Source organism: Dromiciops gliroides, chromosome 2 (genome assembly GCF_019393635.1).
Source record: "Dromiciops gliroides isolate mDroGli1 chromosome 2, mDroGli1.pri, whole genome shotgun sequence".
NCBI lineage: Eukaryota > Metazoa > Chordata > Mammalia > Microbiotheria > Microbiotheriidae > Dromiciops > Dromiciops gliroides.
Window position 1 is genome coordinate 293,817,769 of NC_057862.1, and position 17,602 is coordinate 293,835,370.

At 41.9% G+C, this 17,602-nt stretch overlaps 1 protein-coding gene across 1 annotated transcript; it reads left to right on the forward strand.

Moving 5' to 3' along the window:
* Window positions 1–1,497: 1,497 nt before the first annotated feature.
* Window positions 1,498–16,961, forward strand: LOC122738755 (serine/threonine-protein phosphatase 4 catalytic subunit-like). The gene is made up of 3 exons (XM_043980682.1): window positions 1,498–1,541; window positions 2,770–2,843; window positions 16,048–16,961. Exons 1-3 carry the CDS (start codon window positions 1,498–1,500, stop codon window positions 16,959–16,961), a joined length of 1,032 nt encoding a protein of 343 aa, XP_043836617.1.
* The last annotated feature ends 641 nt before the right edge of the window (window positions 16,962–17,602 follow it).

A 17,602-nucleotide genomic window follows, 5' to 3' on the forward strand; every position in this document is an offset into this window, starting at 1 on the left:
AAGGACATAGGTAGGCCATTTCTTTGTCAGAGACTAAAGGAAAGGAAGAGAGTCTTGGGGGTTGTTTTGAGCTGAAATGATGAGGGAGCTCATCAAATGGCCTTTTTTCTTCTTTTTTTTTTTTAAGTAAAGAGACAAAGCCCTCACCTAAGAAGGGGGAGGGATGTTGGGGGTGGGGAAGGGCTGGAGGGAAGAGAAGGTTTGGAATAGTTTCTGTGGCAAGTGAGAAAGGGAATCAGAGAGGAATAAAAGGACTGCCTTATAGTGAGGGTCCAGTTGAGGTTAGATAACTTTAATTTGTAATAGTCCTTCCTATAGTTTTGTTCAGTGGTTTGTGAGTAGGAGTAAAGGAAATGGATAGTGGACAAAAGTTGCAAGTGGCAAGAAAAGGTTGTCAAGGAGGCAAGGAACTTGGGGCAGAGTTGAAATGGCTGACTATTGATTTGAAGTTGGAGAGAGAAGAAAGTGAATTCAGAATAGTGGTCGTGATCTGAGAAGGTATTGAGAAGTGGAGAGATTGAATATCTTCAGGGTAGAGAACAAATTTAGGAGAAGTGAAGGCTAGAGAGAAATGGAACAATAGGAGATTATGGTCAGATAGGGGAATGCCAGAACTTCTAATTAGGGAAGTAGAACATTTGTGGTTCAGTGGTGAGATCTAGTGTGTGACTTCACTATTTTTGTGTATGGCTGAAGTAGAGTGAAGGATTGGGTCTTGTGATTTAAGAAAGCTGAAGAATTGGGATGTTTGAGGGAGTATCTAAGAAGATACTGGAGTAAGTTCAGGAGTTGGGGAGAAGATGGTGGAACAAGATGTTGAGCTTCTTGGGAAAAGCAGGAGAATAACTTGGGGCTTAGTATATTACAACCATAATTTCAATTGGGTGGAAAATTTTGACTGGACTTGAAAAAAGGAAAAGTTTATAGGAGGTAAACAGCCTGAAAGTAGCAGTGGTGATTAAGGGGTATTTTGACTTCCCTTTCAGGACCAATGTTGGGTGAAGAGGGAAAAGAAGAAGGGGGTAAAAGAAGGAACAGTCATTGATGAAGGGGACAGACAGTATCAGTAGAGGAGAATAAGGTCTCAATGATGGCCACTAGAAGTAATATGAGACAGGTTGAGCGTGAAAGGGGAGTGAGTTCACAATGGAATGGGAATTCCAGAAGACACAATGAAAAATGAAGGAGCAGTATTGGAGTGGGTGATTAAGTAGGGCAAGATTGAAGAGAATGGGGATAAGAGAAAGGGAGGGAGCTGGGGACAATTTTCTAAATGGCCAATGATTAATATAGGGATAAGAGGAGAAGCCATAGGATAATAGTGACAGATGAATAGTGAAGCTCACAGTCTCCAAAGAGTGTTGCAGAAAGGGTTGGGTTGGTCCTGGATTTGTTGCTTGACCTGAGTGGTTGGAGGAGGAGATTGAGGGGTGGGGGAGTAGGAGGGGTTGAGGAAGTTTGGCAGTGGTAACCAAGGGCACTGATCTCTAGCGAATCATGGATCTGAGTGTGGCCAGGGATCTGCTGGCTCCTATTCTTGGGTAGCTTTTGGAAGTGGTGGGCAGTGTTTCTTCCTCCCCACATGTCCCCACTCCAGTCAGTCCCTTTGGGTCTAGGTCTGCACAAGGTATGGATCCTAATGAAAGGCAGCATGGAATAGTGAAAAATGTCAAAGGATTTGGGATCAGAACCTGGGTTAGAATCTTGGCTTTGCTACTTGCTATTTCTTTAGATTAGCCAAACTCTGGGCCTCAGTTTCTCTATTTAAAAAATGAAGAGTTGGATTTAGGTGATCTCTGAGGTGCCTTCCAACTGTAAATACATGGCCCTAATTTAAAAGTGTTTTAAAAATTACATCATTCCTTATAATGAACTAAAAACTGGCCAAAAAAAGAAAACAATCTCACTTAAGGGTAACTTAAATCCCAGTACTAATTATGAATACATTAAAAAAAAATCAATCAACAAATATTAATAGCTACTATAGATTCTTAGATTTAGACCTGGAATGGAACTTAGAGGCAATTCATAATTACTGGAAAGCCTTGGTCCACTGACCTGATTCCAGAGTGATATATTTATGCCATTTTAAAAAATGGAGTTTTTAATTTCATAAGTGGGATGTAAGTTTAAATATAGGGAGCAAATAGAAAAAAAAAGTAACATTTGATAGTCAAACAAAACAAGTTTCTTTGTTGACTGTGTCCAAAATTATATGTCTTACTCTGCATCTTGAGGCCATCATTACTTCATCATTGGCCCTCTGGAACCTGTTTTTATAGGACCATGCTACACTTATATTAACTTTCTGCTATCTGGTCTTGCTTCCATCTCCTATACAGGTTTTTTTGGTTTTGTTTTGTTTTTAAACCCAGGTTAGTTGGTGAGTTCACTGTGCAATCCATATCAGTCTTTTAGACAAATCCCATCTTTCCTCCAAATTCAGATATTTCCTCCTGTGCCTGGAATTCTCTACCCCCTCATTACTACTTCTTGGAACCCCTAGCTCCTTTTAAAGGTCAGCTCACTTCATATAGGAAACATTTTCCTAGTTGTTACCATCTTGCCCCACGCCCATTCTGGTGTATTTATTTTGCATATATCTTGCACTTTCTGTGACTATATTGTAAATCACTAAGTTTCTTGAGGGCAGGGACCGTCTCACTTTTGTTTCTGTTTCTGTAGGCCCTACTATAATGCCTGCCCCATAATAGTTATTTAATAAATGCTTGACCATTAACATTGATTAACAACTGTTTTTGTGCTTAGCTCATTACTCTTCAGAGTGAGTGGAGCAGCCTGCTGCCAGCATCCTACTCTGATATTTCTGGCCTTGATTACAGGTACCTCTCCATGCTGCTGAGTCTCATCACCTTTTGTTGCACACTTTACTCTCTTCCCCATCACTGCCAAGGCCTTAAGCTTTAGGGAATAGCAATCAAAATAGTGTTGCTAAATACAGATTAGAGAGTCATCTATGTGGAATGAATCAAACTACTAAGGAAGAGAACATAGAGAAGAACAATAGAATTCTGAGAACATTGACCTTAAGAGTTTGGAAAAGGGGGGAGATAGGGAAAAGAGATAACTAGGAGGAAAACTGTGAGACTCATCTCAGAAACTAAGGGAGGGGCAGCTAGGTGGCGCAGTGGATAGAGCACCGGCCCTGGAGTCAGGAGTACCTGAGTTCAAATCCGGCCTCAAACACTTAACACTTACTAGCTGTGTGACCCTGGGCAAGTCACTTAACCCCAATTGCCTCACTAAAAAAAAAAAAACACTAAGGGAGAGGTCGGTCAATATTTATAAAATAGTCATGAATAAGGACTGAAAAGGCTATTAAATTTGGCAAATAGATTATTTGTGACCTCTGAGAAAGTAATTTTTTAAAGTATTTTATTATTTTCCAGTTACATGTAAGAATAGTTTTTTGGGTTTTGGGGGGATTTTTTTGGATGAGGCAATTGGGGTTAAGTGACTTGCCCGGGGTCACACAGCTAGTAAGTGTTAATTGTCTGAGGCCGGATTTGAACTCAGGTCCTCCTGAATCCAGGGCAGGTGCTCTATCCACTGCGCCACCTAGCTGCCCAAGGATAGTTCTTAACATTAGTTTTCATAGGATTTTTAGTTCCAAATTTTTCTCCCCTCCTTCCCTCCCCCCCTCCAAGACAGAAAGCAGTCTAATATAGGTTATATATGTACAATCACATCATATTATGAAAGAAGAATCAGAGCACAAGGGAAAAACCTCAAAAAATAAGGAAAAAAAACCAGCCCTAAAGTAGAAACAGTATGGTTCAATCTGCATTTGGAATCCACAGTTCTTTTTTCTGGCTGTGGAGAACATTTTCTATCATAAGTTCTTTGAAATTGTTTTGGATCATTGCACTGCTGAGAAGAGCTAAGTCTATCACAGCTGATCGTCACACAATGTTTCTGTTACTGTGTACAAAGTTCTGGTCCTGCTCCTCTCACTCAGCATCAGTTCATGTAAGTCCTTCCAGGTTTGAGAAAGTAATTTCAGTAGAGTAGTGGTATCAGAATGAAGATTGCTCCTATTTAGGAAGAGAATGGGCAAGGAGGCAAGTGGTGCACTGGATAGAGCACTAGGCTTGGAATCAGGAAGACTCATCTTCATGAATTCAAATCCAGCCTCAGAAACCTAATAGCTATGTGACCCTGCATAAAGTCACAACCCTGTTTACCTTGATTCTTCATCTAATATGAGCTGAAGAAAGAAATAGCAAGCCACTCGAGTATCTTTACAAGAATCTCCCTCCCCCACCCCACCCCCACCCCCAATAGGGTCATAAACAGTTGAACACAACTGAACATGAAAGGGCAATGAGGAAATGATGCTTCGTGAACAGACAACTTTTTCAAGAAGTTTGGCAGGGAAGGGGAAGACAGATGGAATGGTAACTATCCATAAGTAGTTCAGAGGAGAAAGGATGAACATCTCAGCCATTGCAGAGAATGGAGGAAATTATGCAGTGACTTGATTAAATGTACAATGTTTGTATTGCTGGCACAGCCAAGTGACTTATCTCTGTTAGGAGAAGTTGACAGGGCTCAAAGAACATTTCTGAAACAGAAGCAAGACTAACTTTGCAAAAGGGGGAATCTGAGGTGGGCTAGGGAAGATTTGACCCTTTTCAGGATAATGGAAAAGGGAAGAGTGTTAGAGGAGAAAAAAATCACTTGTAAAATTACAGTTTCAAAACTGGTTTGAGGCTTTTCCTGAAGAAGGGAGAGCTGAATCTGCTAAGGAGGAAGAAGCAGCTTTTCATCCTAAGAAGAACATAATAGACTGAAATATTAATTCTTTTTCCTTTGAACTATCTGTGGTAGTTACCATCTCTTCTTTCTCTCCATTCCTTGCAATACTTCTTGAAAAAGCTGTCTATATATGAAACCTCACTCTTTCCTACAGAAATTATAAGATGAAGGGCAGCTAGGTGGTACAGTGGATAGAGCACCAGCCCTGAAATCAGTTCAAATTTGGCCTCAGACACTTACTAGCTGTATGACCCTGGGCAAGTCACAATCCTAATTGCCTCCAAAAAAAAAATTATGAGATATCATCCAATTTTGTGTCAATCTGACTGTAACGATAGAGTTGTTGTCTTCCTGGGGGCATATATCCAAGTTCTAACAAAACCTCCCAAGACTTATGAAAATGGCAACTACCCACTTCTGGTCATTCATTTAGGCACAAATGACACTTCCAGAAGGTACCTTAAAAGTATTGGCAATGTTTATAAACTCAGGTAAGAAACTGAAGACCACAGGGGGACAGATTGTATTTTCTTTACTGTGGTCCATTAAAGGCATTTGATATAAAAGGGAAAAATTAATTTGGGAAGTACAAAGCTATCTAAGAAAGCAGTGTCTGAGAATAGGATTTGGATTTCTGAATCAAGGTTTACAATGTAGGATTGACAGATTCCTGTTAATGGGGAGTATGGAATTTATAACAAAAACTGGTAAGGATATAGGTGTCTTGCTATTCTAGTCAAAAGTGCTCTAAAATACTGGTTGTCCTTCATTCTTGAAGAGGACCAAAGTGACATCACTATGTTAGAGTCAAGTCACAATGTATCCGACTGTGGCTGATTGGACCAATTTGAACTTGGAATGTACTACCTACCACAGGTTGGGCACAAATAATCCATGTAGACATTTAGGTTGGATTCTCTAAATTTGTACACCTCGAGTTGCTTTTGAGTTACTTCAATTCTACTTTGCACATAGAGCATAGCACCTTCTCTGATGAGGGTATGCCCTGCTGGGTAGTCCTGTGTCAGTGTCTCCCATGTCATGCAATCAATTCCAAAGTTCTTTTTTTTAATTTTTTATTTTTTGGTGGAGCAATGAGGGTTAAGTGACTTGCCCAGGGTCACACAGTAAGTGTCAAGTGTCTGAGGCCGGATTTGAACTCAGGTCCTCCAGAATCCAGGACCGGTGCTCTATCCACTGCATACCACCTAGCTGCCCCCCAATTCCAAAGTTCTTAAGAGAGACCTTGAGGGTGTTCTTATATTGCTTTTTCTAACCACCATGTGGGTGCTTTCTTTCTGTGAGCTCTCCATAAAATAGTCTTTTAGGCAAGTGTGCATTTGGCATTTGAATAATGTGGCCATCCCATCTAAAATAAAAAAGGATGGGGAAAGAGGACTAGCTATGTATACCCCACCCCGAAGTTACATGCCATTAAGAGTAGACAAAGAATAAGAATATTAATTGAAACACTAAGAAATTCACAGGAAACAAAATCTAAAAAAGGCTAGACAAATACCCAACGTTTTGGCAGCAAATACATGTAACTAGCATTTCTTATTGAAGGGGACAAATTTGACCTCATAGGAATCACTGAGACTTCATAGGATGAAACCCATGACTGGTCTATGGTTCTGGATCGCCATATCTTACCCAAAAGAAAGTGGATGAACAAAAAGGGCAGGGGGAGTGGCATTATATATTTAAAAGTTCTATTCAAATGAAGAAATCCAGGAACTAAAGAGAGTAATGGGAAGTTTGGGGGTAAAAGTCAAAATGGGGAGAAGTGATTTTGTCAGTATAAACCATCTAAACAGAAAGAAAATAGAAGTTTATAGGAAAGACATCACAAGTCTGCCATAGAAACCTGTTTAAAGTGGTGATGTGGAACTTCAAGTATGCAAATGTTTGGTGGAGGTCTCTTTCTGCCAAAAGCAGAGCACCTAATAGTCTGTAAATATTATTAAGCACCTACTAAATGTCAAGCACTGTGCTAAGTGCTGGGAATGCAAAAAGAGGCAAAAGACAATCCCTGCCCTCAGAGCTCAGAATTTAATGGAGACAACAAACAAAGATATACAAACAAGTTATATACAGGATAAGAGGGAAATAATTAGCAGAGGGAAGGCTTCCTATTGAAGATTGGGATTTAAAGGAAGCCAGAGAAACCAGTAGGTAGAGATGAAGAGGGAGAGCATTCCAAGCATGGGGGATAGCCAGAGAAAATGTCTGGAGCTGATAGATGGAGAGTCTTGGTGGAACATCCAGGAGACCCGTGTCCCTGGATTGAAGAATGCATGGCAGGGAGTGAGATGTTGTTGTTTGTCCTTCATTCTGGAAGAGGACCATGACATCAGGGTGATGTCATGACTTGCGGTGAATTGGATTTAAGTGAGGGAGAGCTGTGAAAAGTCACCAACCTCACTGTCTCCTCCAGAGCCATCTGGGTCCAATGGCAAGATATATATTAGGAGGGGGCAGCTAGGTGGCACAGTGGATAAAGCACTGGCCCTGGATTCAGGAAGACCTGAGTTCAAATCCAGCCTCAGACACTTGACACTTACTAGCTGTGTGACCCTGGGCAAGTCACAACCCCTGATGTCCCTCAACCCCCCCCCCCAAAAAAAAACCCCAAAACAAAAACAAGATATGTATTAGGACATCTGGAGATGATCCTGTATGCTTGAGACATTTGGGGTTAAGTGACTTGACCAGGGTCACATACTAGTAAGTGTCTTAGGTCAGATTTGAACTCAGGTCCTGTCAACTTCAGGGCCAGTGCTCTATTCATTACACCTTGTAACTGTCCATAGGCAGTAGGATGTAAGAAGAATAAAAAGAAAACAGAAGGACTAAGTTATGAAGAGCTTTGAATGACAGAGAATTTTGTATTTGATACTGGAGGTGATAGGCAGCTACTAGAGTTTATTGAGTGGTAGAGGGGTAGGGTGGGGACAGTGTGTATGTGTGTGTGTGTGTGTGTGTGTGTGATAATGGTCAAACATTCACTTTAGGAAAATCCTCTGGTGGCTGAATGGAGGATTGGTTGAAGTGGAGAGAGATTTGATGCAAGCTGACTCACTAGAAGGCTTTTGAAATAGTCCAGGCCTGAGGTGATAGGGACCTGCTCCAGAATGATAGCAATGTCAGAGAAGGGGGCATATTTGACAGATATTGCAAAGGTGAAATTTACAGATCTTAAGAAGAGATTAAATATGGAGTGTGAGACAGTGAGGAATCAACGATAACACTGTGGAAATATTTTAAACTGACTAGGGCTAATTTGGGGGAACTAATCTGACTGGGGTACTTAATCTGGGAATTTTTGACTAACTGGCTATCTGACTGGTATTAATTTAATGTGGGCCATTTATAAAGTTCCACCACACTGCTCCACTCTCAAAATTGATAAGCAAAAGATTAAGAAACCTCTTAACTAAATAATCAACGCAGAGTTTATTTATGAGATACTATTTAAACATAAAAATACAGGGAAATAAAATGTACAACCTGACTGTGTTCTGGTGTCTCTTTCCACCTGCTGCCCCTGGAACTTTTTTAATACAATAAGGGCTGCCTCTTGCCTTAGGGTATGTTCTACTTTTACTCCTCAGCTACTTTCTTCTAACTTTCCTCTTAATCTTCTGGCCTCCTTCCTGCATCTCTAGTCTCTGTTCCCTCCTTGTAGCCCCTTTCTGTCCGTTCCTCTCCAACCTCTTAACCTTCTGGCCTCTTCCTTGCTCCTAGTCCCTTAGCCTTCCCCTGCGTCTTTCTCCGTTCTCTTAATCTTGTCAGTCACCCTTCTCCATATGGGCCTCCGTCCTTTCTTGCTCTTAGCTCTTTCTCCTTCCCTGGTCTCTTAGTGCTCCAGCCTTTCTGCTCTCTTAATCTCATCAGCCTATTCTCTGTTCTTCTAATCTTGTCAGTCCCCCAATCTTGTCCTTCAGCCTCACTTGCCATCTAACTCCCAGGTCTATATGTATCTTACTTCTCTCCACTCAAATCTCAGCGCTTTTTGTGCCCCCATACACACCAAGCTAATCCACCAGCCAGGGCTGCAGCTGGGGGGACAGGGACGCTCAAGTGTCTCATGCATACCACACCCAGGGCTCTAGGGGCTGTGCCCCCTGCTGCGCACCTGGGACCTCGGCACGGGCTACACCAGAGCCCAGCATCTCTCAGATAGATCCGCTCAGGGCAGAGGGAGCTGGGGATCCCTCCCCCAGCTGTCTGACCTGGCATATCTTGTACAGCCCACGAGGCTTTTTGGCTCAGCTGAAGCAGAGGGGGAGGGGCACCAGCACCTCCCACACAGAAGAGACCCTGAGGGCCTAAGGCTTTCTAATCTCAGCCTAAAGGTAGGGTCCCCAAATCAAAATAAATTTCCACAACACCTAGGTGAATGGTGTCCTCTATAGGAACTGGAAAGTTGGGGTGGGAAGGTTTAGAGGGAAAGATAATGTGTTCATTTTCTTTGAACATGTTGAGTTTAAGATGTCTATTAGACATTCACTTTGAGTTGTCTGAAAGGTAGTTGGAGATGTGAGATTAGCCTATCTTTCTGTATATCCAATACCAGGTTTTACTGAATCATCCAAATTCTTTGTGTCTAGCATTGGTTTCACTAAATGAGTCTGATTCCTGGACCATCCAAGAAGACACCTGCCAGTTCCCTGCCTTACCCTTCTATGAATTTCCATATTGTGGCTTATGAAGGTTGTGGGTGAATTAGAAATAAAAATTAAAGCTCATTGTAACCTTGTTTTCCCTGAAGCAGGAGTGAGAGCCTGAGGGTGAGAGTGGGGAGATTGTGCTACTGTAAAAGCAGAGGGAAAAATGACTCCTGCTTATAGAGAGAATATTGAATGCAATGCTGTATCTCTTTTGTGTAAGGGACTTACTAGGTTGATTCCAAAGAGTCTTCAGAGACATATGAGAGACAAGCTAAAGACATGAAGAGGAAGTCAGCTCCTTCACATGTCCCTGACTTCCAGCTTGCCACCCTAGAAATTATAGAGAGAGGACATCCTTGGTAAAATCTGACTCTCTGTATTTGTGCTTAGTGCTTATCTTATGCCTAGTTGAAAAGCTCATTTACTCTTGGGTTGCTGTTGGTTTTTGTCTATTCTAATCTATATAAGTTACCCAACTTCTATTTACTATTTTGCTTGGATAAAAGAATTTACTTAGCTTCGGTTTTTGAGAAAGTATTTTGTGTAAGTAGTGCATGATGGGAAAAAGATAGGCTAGAGAGAGGAAGCTTAGGACTACCTTCCACTTTAAAAGACATCAGGGAAGTAAATTTTGTTCTGAATCTATCATCCTCTTGATTACCATTTATTGAGGGGCCAGATAGATATAATTGTATCCTGAAACCCCTCTCAGAGACTGGAAGAAAAAATATCCAGCCTCCATGGTGCTCCCAGTACCTGTTTGCCCCTACTCCTCAGGTAGGGTACTGACAGTGAAGGTATAGATCTTGGATCTCTTTCTCTCAGTAGAGGAAGACCAGACCTCAGCTCTTATCTATCCCTGCTATCTGTGATCTGTGTATATATATTTAAACAACCCATTTAGGCACATTTGTCACATATGACCCAGAACCCATTTTTGAGTTAATTTTGTGCTTCGGTATTTATTCTCTCTAGACCAAATACCAAAGTTTAGAAGGAAATTTTACTGGATTTTAAAGCTCTTGTGCTTTTGCATCAGTAGACAACTTGTCTATAATTTATATGATGATTTAATGTGCTAATCACTGTGGGTTTTAAGACAGTGGTCTTCAACATGGAGAGCATGAGATGACCCATGGGCAGCTCATCTACTCCCTGCTACCATCTGCTGGTCTTTGCTGAGATAGATGTCTTGGATAGATCACAACTTCTAAGATCTCATTTCTGAAAGGCTGATAGCTGTCATCTTGGCCAGTTACTTCCTTTTTCTGAACCTCAGTTTCCTCATCTGTAAAATGAGAGAGTTGGCCTCAATGACTTCTAAGTTCTCTTCAGGCTCTAAATCTAGAATCCCTACATTTTTCCTTTCTGATTCAGACTCCATTGAGAATATCCTTAGCACCTAATATAGTATCTGACAAATAGACTTTTTTTTGGGGGGTGGGGCATTGGGGGTTAAGTGACTTGCCCAGGATCACACAGCTATTAAGTGTCAAGTGTCTGAGGCTGGATTTGAACTCAGGCACTCCTGAATCCAGGGCCAGTGCTTTATCCACTGCGCCACCTAGCTGCCCCACAAATAGACTTTTAATAAATGTTTGTTGATTGATATCTAAAGAAAGTGTTTAGATATTTTAAGATTGTCTTTTAAATTGACTCTTTTTATTGCTTCTGTGATTTACTCAATTTATCTCTCATCTGAAATGTGGTCATAAAATTCCTCATATACCTGGTCCAGGCAAGTAATTTCCTTTGGGTACCATTTAGCAAAACTGCAAAGGAGATGGGTGAATCTAAAGGGAATAAGACTCTTCTCAATAAAAATCCCTCCAATAAAAATTCTGGGGTCTAAGCTTGGTAAAGACTAAAAGGGCTAGTAATCTTTCACCTATTTCTCACCAGCAACCAAAATAGTCATGCTTCCCTACTAATTAAAGTTTTTTAACTCTCAGTTTCTAGTAGTACCTAATTTCCAGGGTTATGGTACAGATCATATAAGATCATATTTGTTACGTTCTTCACAAACTTTAAGGTACTATAGAAATGCAAATTTCTACACTACCACACCTACAGGCAGATGTCTGTGTATAGGTCATGGAAGCCATTTTAAACCAGCAGAACAGTAGCCATCAGAAACCTTGTCTCAGAGCACTCACTGACAGTGTAACATTATCTTATTCACAAATTGGAATGCTTGGCTTTGACATGGATTGTCACTGATAAGCTTCAAGACTATGTGCATGGAGTTCTATTCCAAGAATGGATGAACAACAAACAACTATTTATAGTCTGACAAGTGCTAAGTTGGATGTTGCCAATCTGCCATCCAGAGATAGATAGCAGCACTGGACAATTATAAGTTCATCATGCATTATTAGCCAGGGAAGATAAACATAGTACAGATGCCCTTTCCTATAGGCCCTGTGAATCAGAAATCTAGGTGATGCTCATGAAGGCAATCTATAAAATACAGTAAACTTTGAGGTTTGCACAAGAAAGCACAGATGAGATTTTAGGACTGCCGCCAGAGAGTGTGCCACTGCTGGAAGTAAGTATTATAGCTAGACTGGATCAACCCTCTTGGCCCTCATTATCCTTAAATGATTGACAGGAGCTGCCTTAAAATAAAGGCTTTTATGAAGTCATTTGCCTAAGAAAATGATCCTTAGGAACTCAAGCTTAAGCTCCCCAAAGGGCATCCCATTAGTAACAGGGAATCAGAAGTTAGAACTAAGCAAGGAACTGCTGTACCAGACAATAACTGATCCAACACAAAGATGATATTCCATGGCCATGAAAGATTTTCTTGATAATTTTGGACAATGAGGCCAGAGAGAACTCCAAAACCAGGTTGGAACTGTTTCTGCTCACCTCAAATGGCCATAGAAACATATAAGAAGTATGAGAACTGTATTTGGTAGGTCTGGAGCAAAGTATTACTGATTCATACCACTTCCTTGAAGAGCATGAGCACCAGCAAGTCTTTAGAACTTTAATATATAGAATCATTGCTATCACCCACATCCACTTTCATGTTTATGAACTGAAATTCCCTTCTATGATCACAATCTGTTGTAATTCTACTTCTCCCTCTGTCCTATAACCTTAAACTCTGATTTTTAATCCTCATTATGACATTCAGTCCTTTGACCCTAGTTATTTCCCAAGCCATCTGCCTTGTACTAGCTACTCATTCCTCCCTTCCCAATCTTGATTCCTTGATTAAAATCTATACTTTTATCTTTTTCGGAATCCCTTGCCCCTTTATTCTGTCACCAAATCTTGCCTTGCCAAGCCTTAGAGATGAATTACTCCCACTATCAGCTGCCTTTGCCCCTACTTAGATGCTGCTAAACAAAGCTGGAGAAAATCATGAAACTCTGCTGACTAGGTACACTACAAATTTATGTTAACATAATTTCAACTAGGTCCTCACAGCAAGATAATCTTTTTACACCTTCCTAACTCACTGGGTAGCTAGGTGACACAGTGGATAGAGTGCCTGTTCTGAAGTCAGGAAGATTCATCTTCCTGAGTTCAAATCTGGCCTTAGATACTTACTAGCTGTGTCACCCTGGGCAAGTCACTTAATTCTGTTTGCCTCAGTTTCCTCATCTATAAAATGAACTGGAGAAGGAAATGGCAAACCACTCCAATATCTTTGACAAGAACCCTCTCTCCCATCAAGGGAATGTGGAGAATTGGACACTACTAGGGAAAAAAAACCAACAACAATTAACTCACTATCTCACCAAAGTGGCTTCTTAACTCTCTACAACTCTTGTAAGGTAGTTCAAAATAGCCCTAGTACACTCCTAACACACCAGTATATCACTTAGATGAAGGATCAGTTGAAGGATGCCTATCACCTAGCTAGGATCTAAGTCCAAAGAGCTTGGAAAGGGTCATACAACAATATAACACCTAAGTATGAAGTCAGAACTTCTAGCCAGGAGTTGACATTTTGCTCTAAAATATTGGTGTTTAATAAAACATACAAAAGCTGATTAGTGGAGAGTTATATAATACGAAGTTGTTGAAAGACTAAGGAATCTACAAAATAGCCCCCAAATCTGATTGGAACCCTGAAAACATGATATATTACAACAATCTGATGCCTAGAGTTGGTTGGATTCTCTGACAATAGGGAGCAATGAAGAGTTGGTGAAGCAGTTTCCAAGCAGGACCCTCCATGTTCCTGATGGACAATTGATGTCAGACAATGGTCTACATCTAGAGCATCCAAATTATGATCCAAATGACAAATGTGGCATGCTAGTATTCTCTTTTGGGTCAGAGAAGGTTGCTAAGACTTGTCCTGGCCTCTAGCAAACCTCTTTCTCAAATGGTATCCTGTGGGAGGGCTAAAGTCAGAGGCTACAGCTTTCATCTTTGAAGACAGCTACTGTTCTACCTTTGGGACCCCAGGGGAACTGAGGCCACTTATAGAGCCTGACTCTTGGGTTGAATGTGGTAGCATTTAGCCTGGACCCTCTGGCCCACCAAGATTCTTATGACTGACTATGGGTCACTGTAGACATGCCAGGGATTTTAAAATAGTAACCAGATTGAAATATGAAATGTAGAAATAATGGGTTAATAAATTGCATGTCATCAAGTAGTGACCACTAGTGAAGTATATTTAAAATGTACTTTGTACATATTGTAATGGTCTTGCATTTGATGCACGTATGGTTGCCTGTGTTCAGTCATGACACATGATGCTATTTGTTAATGTTTCTGCATATGATCTATATATTTGTCTACAAAATTATACTCTAATTTGGATATTTTATGTACTCTATATTGCATGTAATAATAGTCACTAGCATTTGTATAGTACTTTAGGGTTTGCGAAATTTTTTTCATACGCTGCTTCATTTGAGCCTTACAACTCTATGATGTAGGTGCAATTATTATTCACATTTTTCAGAGGAAGAAATTGACAGAGAGGTTAAATGATTTGCCCAACTTAATAGTTAGGTAGCTGTTAAGACAGCTATTAAGTGTCTGAGGCATGGTTTACACTTTGGTGTTCCTAACTCCAAGTCCAGCAGTCTATACCCGGAGCCACCTAGGTGCCTCATTACATGCCGGTGTATGTAGCCTATGTAACTAGGAGAATTGTCTGAAAATATATTATGCAAATTACCGGATGTTTTATGATATGTGCCTACAAATATAACTCAGCATCTGCTCTTATTTGCAATGATTACACATTTTTACCAAAGAAAAGACGTAATAATGGTATGTTGGTCATTGCTAACAATGACTGACTCTTAATCTGACCTCATTGCTCATAATGACTGAGACAAAAGAGCTATCACTCATGGGAGAAGCTCCAAGGATATCAGACTCCCATAAAGCTTCTTCCTAGGTACAAGGAATGCACCAGGGAGTATAAATTGGGTTAGGGAAGAAGAGAGACTTTGGGGGTAGGCATGATGTTGACAAAACAGCCCTTTTTCCCCCTAGTCACAGAGGGCCGGGAGAAAGCTGAAGCAACCTGATACCATGTGATGCCAGGTAGTAGGTTGGGGATGCTAGCCAAAGCAACTCCTATAAGTAGACTCAATAGACTCTAGAGAAGGGGAACCCAGGCGATCAGCCCCTTATGAAAGGAGATGCCAGGATGATGGTGGAGGCAAGGAAAAATCCTGCATCTGAAAGGCTATTATAGATATTCATGCTGGCACTAAATCTTATGTTTTCCTACCTGCTGAGTGAAGTTACCCATTTCCTTTGTAATTAGTTACTTCTCCACCAGCATGTGAACCCATAGGAGATTGCATTGGAAGTAGCAGAAACTGGGAAGGATTCTGTTGCCTATTTATTTTTTCCTTAATGAATTACCTTGAAATTCTTTCTTAACTAAATACACTGCTATTTGACATATGGCTGCTTGCATGGTGGTGTGAACAAAGTGTATACACTGGAAAAGGGGGGCTTAAATTGGGATAATAAATTTGCATAATTAGGATAACTGCATAATTAAGATTAGTTCAGGCTCTCTCAGAAGAAGCCAAGGTATCGAGGAGTTTCAGAGTTGAGGGGAGACTGATTATACTATAAAGGAGTCTTACAAGGTTGGGGGGCGGGGAGGAGGTGAGGCTAGGGCATGGAGGTTTTTTCTTCATTCTGTCTTTTTTTATTATGAAGAGAGCAACATGGAGAGAGGTGACATAACACAATTAGATTTTGGCAAGACTTAGACTGTCGTATCTCTTGATATATTCATATTGACAAGTTGCCCAGCAATTTGGAAGTGTTTGTGAACCAATTGGGTCTTTAAGATACAAGTGCTAATGAGTGGAAAGAAGCCTTTGGTAGAGCTGCAAAAAGTTCAAGAAATGTATAAAAACTGCAGAAATTCTTTCCAAACATGTTAGAAACTCAGCCTCAAAAGTGTTGTAGTAGAAAAGTGGAGCCCAGATCCCGCGGCTCGAGAGTGGGGTCCCGGAGCCGCCGCGTCAGTAATAGCCTCAGGAGTCCTTCCTCACCCGAGACACCTGTGCGGGCGGGCGGAGAAGGGAGGGCTCGGACCCCTGGATGCGTCCCGCTCCTCGCCCCCCGCACGGGGGTGGGGGCGCGTGAGGCGGGGTGACCAAGGCGGAGATCAGTGACCTGGACCGGCAGATCGAGCAGCTGCGCCGCTGCGAGCTCATCAAGGAGAGCGAGGTCAAGGCTCTGTGCGCCACGGCCAGAAAGATCTTGGTGGAGGAGAGCAATGTACAGAGGGTGGACTCTTCCGTCACGGTATGTGGGGACATCCATGGACAATTCTGTGATCTCGAGGAGTTGTTTAGAGTGGGTGGCGATGTCCCTGAGACCAACTACCTCTTCATGGGGGACTCTGTGGACAGAGGCTTCTACAGCGTCGAAACATTCCTGCTGCTGCTTGCCCTCAAGGTCCGGTATCCTGACCGCATCACTCTGATTCGGGGGAACCATGAGAGCAGGCAGATCACCCAAGTCTACGGTTTCTATGACGAGTGTTTGCGAAAGTATGGCTCAGTGACTGTATGGTGCTACTGCACTGAGATCTTTGACTACCTCAGCCTGTCCGCCATCATCGACGTGCATGGGGGCCTCTCTCCCTCTATCCACACCCTGTACCAGATCCGGACGATTGACCGGAAGCAGGAGGTGCCTCATGATGGGCCCATGTGTGACTTGCTCTGGTCTGACCCTGAAGACACGATGGACTGGGGTGTGAGTCCCAGAGGAGCTGGCTACCTCTTTGGCAGTGATGTAGTGGCCCAGGTCAATGCAGCCTATGACATGATATGCCAGGCTCACCAGCTGATGATGGAAGGCGACAAGTGGCTCTTCAATGAAACTATGCTCACCGTGTGGTCAGCACCCAACTGCTGCTACCGCCGCGGAAATGTGGCAGCCATCTTGGAGCTGGATGAGCACCTCCAGAAAGACTTCACCATCTTTGAAGCTGCACCCCAGGAAACCCGGGACATCCCTTCCAAGAAGCCAGTGGCTGACTACTTCCTGTGACCCCCACTCAAGTCCATTCCACCCCCATCCTTTACTTCTCTCCCCAGCTTCAACATCCTTTGGACCACTATGACTGTGTCTCTTGCTATTCCTATTGCCACCATCTGCAGGACAGGGTCTCCCAAGGTGGGGGAGATTTTCCCCTGTTTCCTCCCTAGGACACTGGGAGAGCAGAGAAGCCTTTCCCATCCTGTGTTCTGTCCTAGGCACGGGGGGGGGGGGGGGGGGGAAGGGGGGCGGGAAGGGTAAGGAGGACAACCTTTGATCCAATTTCCTCCTCCCCCAGATTCTTGGTTTCTAAGTTTCTCGGGACTTTTCCCCTGGTTTTCTCTTTTTTGTTTGTTTTTAGATAAAAACTTCTGATTTAAAAAAGTGTTGTAGTAATGGCAGAAAATTTTAGAATCTTATTTGTAGGCTGTCATTTTTTTAAATTAAATTTTTATATTCAAAGATCATTCCTTTTTCTCCTCCTACTTCATTTCTCTTATTGTTCTCCACCCCCCCCCCCCCCGCCCAATTTAGAGAGCAAGAAAAACAAAATCCCTGTTACAAGTATGGATAGTCAAGCAAAACAAAATAATTTCTCATTGGTCATGTCTAAAAAAATATGTCTCAATCTGTGTTCTGAGTCCATCACCTTT

Bases quoted from the DNA above. Each gene is read 5' to 3' on its own strand.
- LOC122738755 (XM_043980682.1), top strand. From the start codon at position 1,498: ATGGATCTGAGTGTGGCCAGGGATCTGCTGGCTCCTATTCTTGG. The intron at 1,542-2,769 runs GTAGCTTTTGGA...TTTTGTGCTTAG, and splicing joins CTGCTGGCTCCTATTCTTGG to CTCATTACTCTTCAGAGTGA. The intron at 2,844-16,047 runs GTACCTCTCCAT...GGGGCGCGTGAG, and splicing joins ATTTCTGGCCTTGATTACAG to GCGGGGTGACCAAGGCGGAG.